Source organism: Sinocyclocheilus anshuiensis, unplaced genomic scaffold (genome assembly GCF_001515605.1).
Source record: "Sinocyclocheilus anshuiensis isolate Anshui unplaced genomic scaffold, SAMN03320099.WGS_v1.1 scaffold127, whole genome shotgun sequence".
In the NCBI taxonomy this organism is placed as follows: Eukaryota; Metazoa; Chordata; class Actinopteri; order Cypriniformes; family Cyprinidae; genus Sinocyclocheilus; species Sinocyclocheilus anshuiensis.
Window position 1 is genome coordinate 306,147 of NW_015552528.1, and position 12,273 is coordinate 318,419.

Here is a 12,273-nt window from a genome sequence, read left to right on the forward strand (position 1 = left end):
ATCCCATCCAAGATAATACCGGTATAAAATTTTACATGATAAAACAGTGTCATATCGCGATATCAATGATATAGCGACGCGATGACGTATGGCGGATATACCTTCCCTAGCGCGCACAACAACAACACCCCAAACCCAATAGGTGTGTTCGACTTGAAGCAGCGCTGCGCAGACTAATCGGTGTATGACATCAAAGTATCGCGAGAGTGGTTCTAGAGCATATTCGAGCGCACACTCTTACCGTCAAAAATATGCGAGGCGCCTATCTTTAGTGAAGTGCCGCGGCTCCGCTGGTGTAAACACAAGCATTGACCAGAGTGGCCACGTCGGAGCTGTAACGTGCCGCAGACACTCTCACAGTATTTTGACGTCATACACCGATCGGTCTGCTTCAAGTCGAACACACAGCTGCTGCTGCCACCTTATGACAATAGATGTACACTTCGAATTGGGTAGTCTGTCATCGATGACAGTATCTCATTGGAAAAGGATGGAAAATGCCCTTCATGTTGTTTGCACTAATAAATGCTGCTGCCTGCCAGCTGAAATCACCAATAAAACGTTGTTCCATATTTTTTTCTATATCGTCATAAATATCGTTATCGCAAATATTCTTGAAATATCGTGATATAATTTTGAGGCTATATTGCCCACCCCTATGTCAGACTACACATTGCATTGTCATCTATAGCAGTGGTTCTCAACTCCAGTCCTGGCGACCCCCCACTCTGCATATTTTGTTTGTCTCTCTTATTTAACATACACAGTGTTCTTTGCTCCCTACTCCTTGAGCAAGGGAAAGATTACTTCAATTTGGAACATTCATTCATGAAACTGTGCTATGCCACGGCCTGCAGCATCTTCACACACAGATGAAACTTACTAGAGAAGTGTAAAGAGTGACATAATATACCTCTGTAAATAAATCATTTTAATTCACGTCTTGCACACTTTAATGCTCTTTAAAAGGAACATATACGTTCCCGTCGAACTGAAATCATGGCTGAATATCCTGTGAAGTCCACTTTGCAGGGCACTTACGGTCGAACAGAACAAACCTCTGAAGTGATAAGAGATACAAAATGAGCAGAGCGGGGGGCCGTGAAGACTGGAATTGATAACCACTGATCTATAGGGCACGACTAGACAGAAGGTGCCTTGAGCGTAAACAAAAAATGTCTAGCAAACAGCGTGTTTTGCTCTGTCTTGTCGTCAGAAAAGCCCCAAAAAAGGAAAGAAAACCTGAAAAAAAAATAAAACATGCTAGATGTGGTGATGTCGTGAAGCATCGCAGATGTGGAATCGAGATGAAACCATTGAATTTTGCGTGCCGACAGCCATTGTCGTTTATGAATCCCCATGACACCCTACGTAAAGCAGATCGGGCTAAAATTGTGTAGTCTGAACCAGGCTTTAATGGTTTGACATAAGGCATAAATTATATTTGACTGAAATGCTTGTACAGAAATATTTTATGTTCTACCAAAGATAAAAGTGTGGTAGAGTTTTGCGAGGGAGGGCCACTAGTAAGGAGCCTTTGAGCTGTGTTTATGATCACTACGATATAGTGGTTTTCAATTTGCATAACAGTGACTGTAAAATATGTACTTTAGGTATGGGAATTGCATATTTTTAGTTTTGATATTTGGGATATGGTCATTGGGCTATTTTTGATTGGCCATTTGGGCAAGTTTTGTTACGCATACCTGGCAACCCTGCTTAGATAATTCCTTATAGTGATCATCACAAAGCAGAAGTGTATTGTTAGAGGATGTCTGTGGCCCAAAGTTCTGAAATAAGGCCTTCCCGTTACATTTTTAAAAATCGAATTCCCTTTTGGTTAATTTGCATGTGAGGTGACAGGAGATACAATCCGAGGCCATTTATCTAGTTTGAATCAGTCCCTTCAACTCATTCGATCTTCACAATAACCACTTTCATAAAAACTATTCTAAATTAAACATAAATACAAATGTGTATTTGGCATGACATGTTAAGCAGCGACAGCAGTGTCCTGTTGTGTAAAATGCTAACTGAAACTCTTCATTAAACTTTTTTAAATTCATGTATGCCTAATGAGCTCATATTAATTGAGAAGTGATAGAAAAGGTGAGGAAAAATGGTGAAAAACTTAAAAGGAATGGTGACCAGTCCAGTGCAAAGATCTAAGATATGCACCTTTCCTTTCCTTACCAAGTCAAGTCACCTTTGTTTTAATAAGAATATAATCAGTCGGTTCAGTGTGGATTCATGTACATACACAGAAATCTGTACCGAAAACCCTGACGATGAAAATGAAAACTCGGGAATAGAGAGATGCACACCTGTTTGCGTGTGATCGCAGCTCGATACAGTATGGCTGATGGAGTCAGATGACTGCCGCTGGATCCTCTGGGTAATCGCACCGCCCCGCTTCCCTCTTCTCTCTCCTCTCCTACATGAGTTCGGCCCACCGCTCCACTTCGGCCACAGCAGGGTGAATCAGGGCTGCTGGAGAAGGGCAGTGAAACGGCGTCTTCACTCGCCGTGTCACTTCTGGGTAGAGTCTCGTCCAGACCGGCCCCCGCTTCAGCTCCACCGCCGGGCTCTCTGCCCAGGGCTTCGGTCGTGGCAGCTCCACTGACTCCGTCTTCAGCGTGGCGGGTGGAGCAGAGCAGATCTGGGCTGGACGAGGACAGCTTCAGCGGGGGCGGCTCCAGCTGGCCCTCCCTCATCGCGGCCCCTGAAGCAGTTTCAGTGAGGGGCGGCGCGGGTGTCGTTGTGTTGGGCAGCGGAGGCTCTCTTTTTTGGCTAGCAGGGGCAGAAGGGTGCTTAGGCCCTGACAGATCCCCGCTGCTTCCCTTGCCGCTCCTCCGGTGACGAGTTTTCACCCTGCGGGCGCGGCTAGGTGAGGTAGGCCCTCGGTTTGCACATGGCGGGACGGTCACCTGCAGCACACCAGCGTCCATCTTGGGGAGAATGATCTCTGATCTCAGGAGGTCAGGTCTGGATATGGCATACGTTACATTACATATATCAAAAACTAAAGAAAAAATCACAGTTTTGTTTTATTTTAGTTTAATCATGACAACTCTCTTAATTGCATTCAGCATAATAATGGAAATTATGATAATGTATTTGGTCTTGGCAGACTATATCTGCTACGCACTCTTGCTGCTTCCAAAACTTACACAAGCTGTGAGAAAGTAAGACTTAATGCTGCTGCAGAAATAGACATACATAATATAGCTGTTCCACATAACTGATCTAGACAGGTGGTGCTGGGGGAGGCGGAGGGTTTTAGAGGAACTCTGAACACCACAGAACACTAAACCAAACGATTTAAATCTTGAGCTAGCAAGATCATTGGCTGCTGATAAAGCAGAGGTCAATCAGCTGCTATGTAGTATGCAGTGTACTTGCTAGTAGATTACATGTCAATGAATGTCCAAGAACTTTCTCTTGACAAACGTTTCTTTTGTACTTTTGTGCTGTTGCAGTAATACGTGCAAAATGGAACAGTTATTAAATGAGCAAGTTTCATCCTTTCTTCCCAGAATTATGTTGCTTTGGGAATGCATGCATTTAGGATTTTCAGTCGTGTCCATGTTTGTGGAAATGTCAAAGATACTTTTCTAAACATTTAATCGTGTACATATTCTATATACCTTGGATGTTTTTTGAGAACTTACAGTGAAACTGGAACTACTCACATGCTTGTTTAAATTTGAATTGCTGCATTCATGCATACTGTTGCTGTGCAGAGTGTTTTATACATATACATACGTTCACATAGAAGACACTGAGAAACATTGTGTATAAGATATATAAAACTTTGATAAATGGACATGTTGTAACACATTCTTCAAATGACTGATATGGACATAGATAAGGTGATTTTGTATACTGGGTCTCGATGACTAACCTCGTGCTGTTATGTAATTATTAATAATTGAGAGCCAGTGTGAAGAACGTCTGTTCTTACCTCTTGCCGTGAGAAGGCAGTTTCTGGGGAACGCTTCTCTTCTTGATGAGTTTGTCCACTGTGGTTGAGGGGTGATGTTTGAAGAGACCAGGATATTTCTTATCCAGACACTGTTCCCTCCTTAATCAAGAACAAAGCAGCATTATCACTTCATGGTGTTATAAATGAAGATATAAGAAGCTGAATTTTAATCATCTCAAAGTGAGGAGCCCGTTCCACGAATAGGGCACAAAATAGGGCCTAAACATGGGAGAGCTCACCTGACCTGAACACGGAAAGGACTGACAGATTAAGAGCTCTTTCTCGATTTCTTTTTCTCTGTGGTGATTCATGACTGTTTATAGCCGGTTTATTCTGATAATACACAAGACTTCATTGCAACGGTAAATACAGAATGATTCTTCACTGGTTTTTCTGAAGGGGGCCCAGTCTTTTCAGTATGATAAGTCAATCTCTTTTTTTGAGGTGGAATATTCTCACAATTGCAGTCTTATTTCTCTCTCTCTCTCTCTCTCTCTGAAGTGACCAAGAGCAATGTGATCTGGCCTGGCAACTGTGTGCTGAGCTACAAAATACTATTTCAAAGCGCCATCTAGTGGATATTGAGTGACACAACAAATGTATATAATTTCCAATAAGCATGTCTGCAAGATTCTGTTTTTGACAGAATGCATGAAAAAGCACCTTTTTAAAGGCAGCATCTGTACGTTCTCAATGCACTGTATGTGGCAATATCGATACTAGAACTTAGGGCCCTTGTCCGACAGCTTATCAGAATTCTCAGCCCGAGTCCGACTGGAGCCCATGACTGTTTTTTTTTTCTCCTCCCCTTTACACAGCCTACTGATGCAGCCATTGGTTCAGTTCTGTTTTTAATGGCAAAGTGGTTATATTTCTTTTAATTTCTTTATTAAGGTAATTTAGAAAAAAAAATTTTTTTGTTGTTTAGAAAAAGCATTTTTTGTTAGTTAAACACAAGTTTTTGTTTTTTAAAGTTACAACCAAGCGGCCAGCGGCCGACAGTGAGTTTACCGGATTTTTACCACACTTCAAGCATATCACATTATTAGTTTTAAACATTTAACCTAGATAAATGTGCGCTGTCAGGTGCACATCAAAGTGTTTGTGCGGAGAGTGGAAGCAAAAAGTGAGCTTAATGCACAGAGGCACCAGCACAATCACTTATATTTTTTTCCCTAACAGTGGAATCAACTTAATCAGCTGTCATTTTTGCTCATACAGATAGGAGTAATACATCATGCGAAACTGTAAAGTCTACTTTTATTTGTGTGCACTCACAATGACAACAAATCATTGTGCTTTAGTAAAATAAAGAAAACAAACAGGATGCGCTTTCTGCCGTCTCGGTCTCCGTTAACTGTGGAGCACGTCACAAAAATGAACGGAAAGTCAGTGTATGGGCTACTTGCCTCATAAACATGAGAAATATATAAAGCTCGAAATGTCTACTTTAAAACGAAGCAATTCAATCGAAACGAAATCTCTCTCATTATGTAATCCGACCGCGTGAAAGGTGCATTGCGGAGATGGCGAGTCAGCATCGTCTACTTTATCTATGCAGCCGACACTGACCCAGAAAACACTAGTTTCTTAATAAATAATTAAAATATCTCATTGCTATTTTTCCCGACACATACAGGTTTGGAAAAACATGAGTGTGCGTGAATGATGACAATATTCTCTCTTTTTTTTATAGTTGTACTCTAAAATTAAATTATTATATTAAAAATTCTGTTTTTTACAGTATAATATCTTTATTATTAGATATATCTTGTTTGGTTTAACCAGTGTTTTATATGTATGTTATAGGAGTATATACTGTATGTGTGTTTTACCTGAGCAGCTCTTTCTCTTTAAGCTCCAGCTGCAGCATCACGGCGTTGAGCTCCATGTACAGATTGTTGGCTCTCTCTAGCTTTCTCTCGTAGTGATCTCTGATGTCAAGAGCATGCCTGTTAAAAGGAGTCAGATGTCATGCTCAGTAACAACCCTTTAAAGGACACAAGGACATGCTGCAAATGTCCACTGCTTTATTTCTTCTCTCTTTCTCACAACACAGTTACTGTGTAAATAAATACACAACGTATAACCTCATCAAATATGCTATTTGGGTGGAGTTCTACAGGAGACTGAATGTGTCAGTCAAAAAAAAAAAAAGCTTTCTGTGATTAATTGCAAATACATTAATTTTCAACACTTTAATTTTATAGTGTCCTTGTTACATGTTCCATGTACTTACTATAGTAATAACAGTAAATTATGCATGATTACATGCAACTAACCCTAAAGCAATCGCTAATCCTAACCCAGTGCTTTCTTAGAGAAGTACACTGTAAGTACAGGTAAGTGCACATGCTGTAAAATAAAGTGCAAACCAAATTCAGAGTTGAGTTTTTGAGTTGAGTTAGCGGGGCTCTATTAATGGTTTTGGCAGGACAGCGTTTTGTGCATGTGTCTGTTGCTGACCTGAGTTCCTCTCGTCGCCGGTTGATCAGCTCTTCATCCAGACGGTGAAGACACGTGCCCTCTGACTTGATCTTCTCAAAGTGTTGCTTGACCTCCTCACGCCACTCGGCCTGCACACACATACAGAGATGCATAATGCTGGATCTCAAATCATCAGCAGTCATTATCTTTGGCTTTAACAACACTGTTGAAATGGCCAGAGATGTGGCACTCACTTTTGTCCTTTCTATTGATTTCTTCAAAAATGCAACTCAGTGGCTTGAATATCATGAGCATGTTTTTAATTTCTGATGTAAAATGTTTTATATTATTAAAGCAGGAAGTCAAAAGTTGTTTTTTTTTAATTCCATGACAAGACACGTTTAGTTCAGATTTTTAAATGACATGTTGTGACACCCCAAAAATGTTAATTAGTAATTCATGATATTGAATTGATGCTCGTGTTGTTGTTCAGAGTTGAATGAGTCTCACCTGAGATCTGAAGTAGGTCTCCTGCGGGGTGGAGAGCACGTCTGCAGACGCGATGTCCAGATGCAGCAGAATCTGCCTGAACGACGGCCTGTTCCTGGGTTTGCAGTTCCTACACACACACGTTAGCATTACAAGAGTCACCTAGAAGTTATTACCAGTCAGTTAAATAATCTCTGCTTATTGCATCTTCTCCTTGTCATTTTGCAGAGTTATATTCTATTTCCATATGATTTTCTCCTGTCTTCTTTCTTTCTTTTCTGAAAAAAGTTTTTTTTTTTTTCACTTTAGCATACTTTTAAAAAGAGCTCATTAAGGAAAGAATACACTTTAAGTGTCAAATGAATGTAATGTTTTCAGACACCGAATTGAGTCTAAAATGCCATTAAATGTATTGTACTGTAAATTTATATTACATGCATTTGGCTGAACTTTAGTGTTTTTGACCCACTTAAATACTTCAGTACATCTTTATATATAATTTCATAATTACTGCTATGGTCTGTAAAATATGGTTAAAGTGTTACTGCCGAATGTACTGACAATCATTTATTGAAAACTAAAATAAACTTTAATGTCATTTCTATTGAAAAGTGTATGTCATGTTTTTTAAATATGTGACCCTGGACCACAAAACCAGTCTTAAGTGTCAATTTTTCGAAACTGAGATTTCTGAATAAATAAGCTTTTCATTGATGTATGGTTTGTTAGGATCGGACAATATTTGGCTGAGATGCAACTATTTGAAAATCTGGAATCTGAGGGTGCAAAAAAATCTAAATATTGAGAAAATCATCTTTAAAGTTGTCCAAATGAAGTTCTTAGCAAGGCATATTACTAATCAAAAATTAAGTTTTGATATATTTACGGTAGGAAATTTACAAAATATCTTCATGGAACATGATCTTTACTTAATATCCTAATGATTTTTGGCATAAAGAAAAATCTATCATTTTGACCCATACAATGTATTGTTGGCTATTGCTGCAAACATTCCTGTGCAACTTAAGACTGCTTTTGTGCTCCAGGGTCACAAATATTTGTAATTTGAGATTTTTAGTGAGGAAGTTGCAATTCAGTACATTTTCAATATATAAACTTTGAATGTAATATTAAATAACACACTACAATTACAGTACTTTACATGTGCTTTAGTCAACAAATCAAAATGAGTGTACACGACAAAAGATTATTAAAACAGAATGATTTAAAATGAACTTTAAGCTAAAACGTTTAATCTGACATTATTACAAACTGCACTTTTTAAAAGTCTACTTAAGTGTGTTAAGAAACACAGTCACGACAGTACATCTCTCTGTAAGTTCACTTAAGTGGCTTTTCATGACATTCAAATTATATTATCTGCAATACAGCTAAAATTCTGAAAACACGCTTTCTTGCTTGGTTTCTCACCAGCACTGTCTGAGCAGGATTTTGAAGCCATCAGGGCAGCTTTCAGGAAGAGGCAGCAGCAGGCTGTTGTTTCCCACGCCCCAGATGATAGCGGAGGAGTCCACGTCTTTATACGGGATCTCACCGGTCAGCATCTCCCACAGCACCACACCGAACGACCTGCGGACGCCACACATCACATCACTGACAGCTGCACTCATCTCCTGGACTTCAGTGCGTGCGATTTCTTTTCTTTCACAGCTCCGTTCGTTGTGAATTAGGCTCATTATAGATTTATAGATTATAGTTCTTCTGCTCATGAAAGTCTACGGCCACCGTTCATTTACATATCAGCCTCCATCAAAACTTCCCTTACAGACCAGCACATACTGGCAGGCAGGATAAGAGATACGATATGAATGAGATCTTGTGGCCAACACTGTCCGAAAACGTTAAAAATGTTCCTTTACAGGTACACTGTAAAAACAGATTGTCATTTTAATGGTAAAACATTGAGAAAATGCTACAGTAAAAACCTGTTCATTGGTTAACAGTCAGTTTCCAAACAGGGAAAACTCTATTAGATTTAATGAGACATTTCAAGCAATTGTTAAAGTATTATAAAGGCAAAAAAATAAGGTTACACTTTATTTTAAGGTGTCCTTGTTACAGTGTAATTATAGAGTAATAGTAATTAACTACATTTACTTACCATATGGTTAGGGTTTGGCTTAGGGTTACTTGCATGTAATTAATTGTTATTATAATAGTAAGTACATGTAACGTGTAACAAGGACACCTTAAAATAAAGTGGTACCAAAAATAATTTTTTGTAATTTGGTATATTAACAATATTTCAGTTGATGAAATATATACATTTTGTTTGTTTGTTTTGTTTTTGTTCAGTCTGTAAAACCGTATTTTTTCACACTAAAGTTCACAGATTTTGTTTGTTTTTTCAGTGTAAAACAGCTCGTCACTGGGGCAGCACCCTCAAAAGGAAGACTATGTACCTTATCTACTCCTAAAAGGTGCATATTAGTACACTGGAGTATGAATATGCACCCAATGAACCTTTTTATGAAACTGCATTAAATACTCCTCCCAGACCCAATGATTACGAATGATCGTACCAGATGTCCACTTTCTCAGACACGGGCTCGTTCCGAATCACCTCGGGCGCCATCCAGGCCACAGTGCCTGCAAATGACATCTTGGTGCTCTTGTCTCTGAGCTCCTTAGACGTGCCGAAGTCGGAGATCTTCACCAGGTCGTCGTGTGTGATCAGCATACTGACAGAGAGAAGATACGTGTGTAAGGCACACTTTCAGTTTGCTCATGCTTCCAAACACAGTTGTGCGGATTGGTACAAAGCAGCACCATACTTGGGTGATTTGAGATCTCTGTGGATGATCTTGTGCAGGTGGAGGTAGTTCATGCCGCCTGCGATGCCCATGGCCCAGTCCACCAGCAGGGACGGTGTGATCTTCCTGCCGGCCCTCAGCACCTCGTAGAGCTGGCCCTGCGCGCAGTACTCCATGATGAGGCAGTAACACGGAGCCTGCGTGCACACACCCCTGAAACACACACACACACACACACACACACATTGTGTGACACTCACTGCGCATGTGCTGAGGACAGCTTTCACATTCAGTTTCAATATCAAGTCAAAAATGTTGCCACAGCCTGGATTGTTTGATACGATATGGATATGAAGAGCAGAGAATACTGGAACAACTACACATCAAAAAATCAAATGTCATAAATCAAATACAATATATATATGAAAGAGGTTAGCATGAGCTGCTGTTGTTTCTTTGCAGCCTTTTAAACTGAATTTGGATTCTCAGAAGCAGAGTTGGAAATTGCTGGGACTTGTTGGCAAAAACACCACCAAAATGAATAATAATGCCACCAAATTATTATTATATATTATTATAACATATATGATATAGTTCATTAATGATAATCATATGAGCAAGAGTGCTGTTTTCTCTGAATATCCACACAATTGTAAATGTGATATTGATTTTATACAACAGTTCAATAACAATATTAAGTGACTTACATTTTCGGCACAATATTGTGCACTTTTGCTCCATTTCCTTTACAAACATAGTTCTAAACAAAGTCACAGCTGAGCCGCTGAACGTCTCCGAGCAAAACTCAGCAGTGCTTCCTTGATATAAATTTAAGAATTTGACATAAAGATGACACATTTAATAAGGTTGATTAAAATGCCATTACAATGGAAATAAATAAGTAAATGAATGAATGAATGCATGCATGCATGCCACTGGAAATCAATTTAAGGAGTTAAATATTGCCATGTAATGGGAAAGTTCATTCCTGTTGTCGATCAGAAGGTGCTCCAAAAAGAAAAGTAAGTGTAGAGCCCTGTCACAATATAATTCTTCTGTTTTCGTTAGGCCAGGGGTGACCAACCCTGCTCCTCGAGTAATCAAGGTCTTTAGGATCACTAGACACTTTCAGGCAGATGTGCTGAACTCTGCAGGAGCTCGATTAGACACCCTACTTCTGTGTTATGTATTCGAATTCAATGGGAGACATGTAACAAATGCCTGACATAGAGATATGAGTTTCCCAGGTGCACTTGAAGGCAGCAATATTTCTTCATTCATCTTCTTCTGTTTAATGGTGATTTGCATCCTGTGTATATCGCCACCTACTGGACGGTTGATCTTTCATCTAATCCTATTTTTCTCTTTCAACTTTCTTCATGCCATATTTTAGTGGTGCATGATGTATTACAGTGAATAATAATTATATCATTTGTTTGATGCTAAATAAAAATAAAAAAACTGAACAAACAAAAAAAAAAACAGTCTGCGCTTGCAAAGGTAATACCTGTTTAAGGTTAATTTGTTATGTTTAGCCATTTTGCTTCCATATTTGTGAGTGAGAAATCACAAGACTTTTTAATATTATTATTACGGAAATATATTATATATATATATATATATATTATATAAGAAAAAAAAACCTGATTTCAGATCAAGGATGTGTGACATGAGAAAATGTTTTTTTTATATGTGAGGTAATAAAAGAGCAATTCCAGCAATTTACGGACGTGACATTTGCAGTCAAAATTTGAAATAGAAATTCTCATAGAATATATTCATTACCAATATATTGAAACATCTGTATATATTTTCCTAAACGCCTGGCAATAGAGTTCAGACATCAGAAAAATATCAGTCTATAAAAGTGTTTTATCTTTTTAGATGAGGGAAATACACATGCGTTATGGACATGACAAAAAAGACGCAAGTTTTTGGGAAACAACATATTTTATACACTTTCTGTGAATGACAAAGCACAAACCAGAAGCAACAATATCTGCCGAATGGAAATTTTCACATTTTGACATTCTGAAAGCAGAATTCATCCAACTATGTGTATAAAAAAATATGTGTACAAAATGCTTTAATGTGCAAAATGTGGTTCAAACCAACCACACCCACTGCAAAAACTCCCATCTTCTCCTTCTGTCCCCTCACTGAAGCAGAAGTATCAAAACTTCTGCTCTCCAGCCATCCTACAACATGCCCTCTAGACCCAATCCCCTCACACCTCCTCCAAGCAATCTTATATCCAACACGGATGGATCTCTAACTGCTGCAATAGCATAAAACTCTCCTGATATTTTAATAATAATTACAAAAGAACAAAATAAGGCATATTTCGTTACCTTTTGAAACTTGGAAGGGTTCAGTTTGAGCAGATGATTTTACTAGAGCCCGACCGATATATCGTTTTGCCGATATTATCGGCCGATATGAGCCTGTTGCCGACATATCGGTATCGGCGAATATGCCATTTTTTTACAGAACATATAACGCAGATAAAATGCTTGAAATGGTGTAATTATTTAGTTTGTCCAGCAGAGCGCGCTCCATTGTTTGCTACTGGCGACCTGGATGAAACGCTTTAAAGCT

The 12,273-nt window shown here is 38.9% G+C and overlaps 1 protein-coding gene across 1 annotated transcript in view; it reads right to left on the reverse strand.

The window, feature by feature from the left end:
- LOC107663586 (mitogen-activated protein kinase kinase kinase 12-like) overlaps positions 1 to 12,273 on the reverse strand; it is a 40,837-nt gene that overhangs the window by 3,485 nt on the left and 25,079 nt on the right. The window contains exons 4-11 of the mRNA XM_016453817.1: positions 9,697 to 9,888; positions 9,445 to 9,603; positions 8,333 to 8,491; positions 6,923 to 7,031; positions 6,452 to 6,561; positions 5,821 to 5,937; positions 3,965 to 4,084; positions 2,325 to 2,985 (exon numbers count right to left, since the gene is read on the reverse strand). Coding sequence (XP_016309303.1) covers positions 2,325 to 2,985; positions 3,965 to 4,084; positions 5,821 to 5,937; positions 6,452 to 6,561; positions 6,923 to 7,031; positions 8,333 to 8,491; positions 9,445 to 9,603; positions 9,697 to 9,888 — 1,627 coding nt within the window. The remainder of the gene's footprint in view (positions 1 to 2,324; positions 2,986 to 3,964; positions 4,085 to 5,820; positions 5,938 to 6,451; positions 6,562 to 6,922; positions 7,032 to 8,332; positions 8,492 to 9,444; positions 9,604 to 9,696; positions 9,889 to 12,273) is intronic.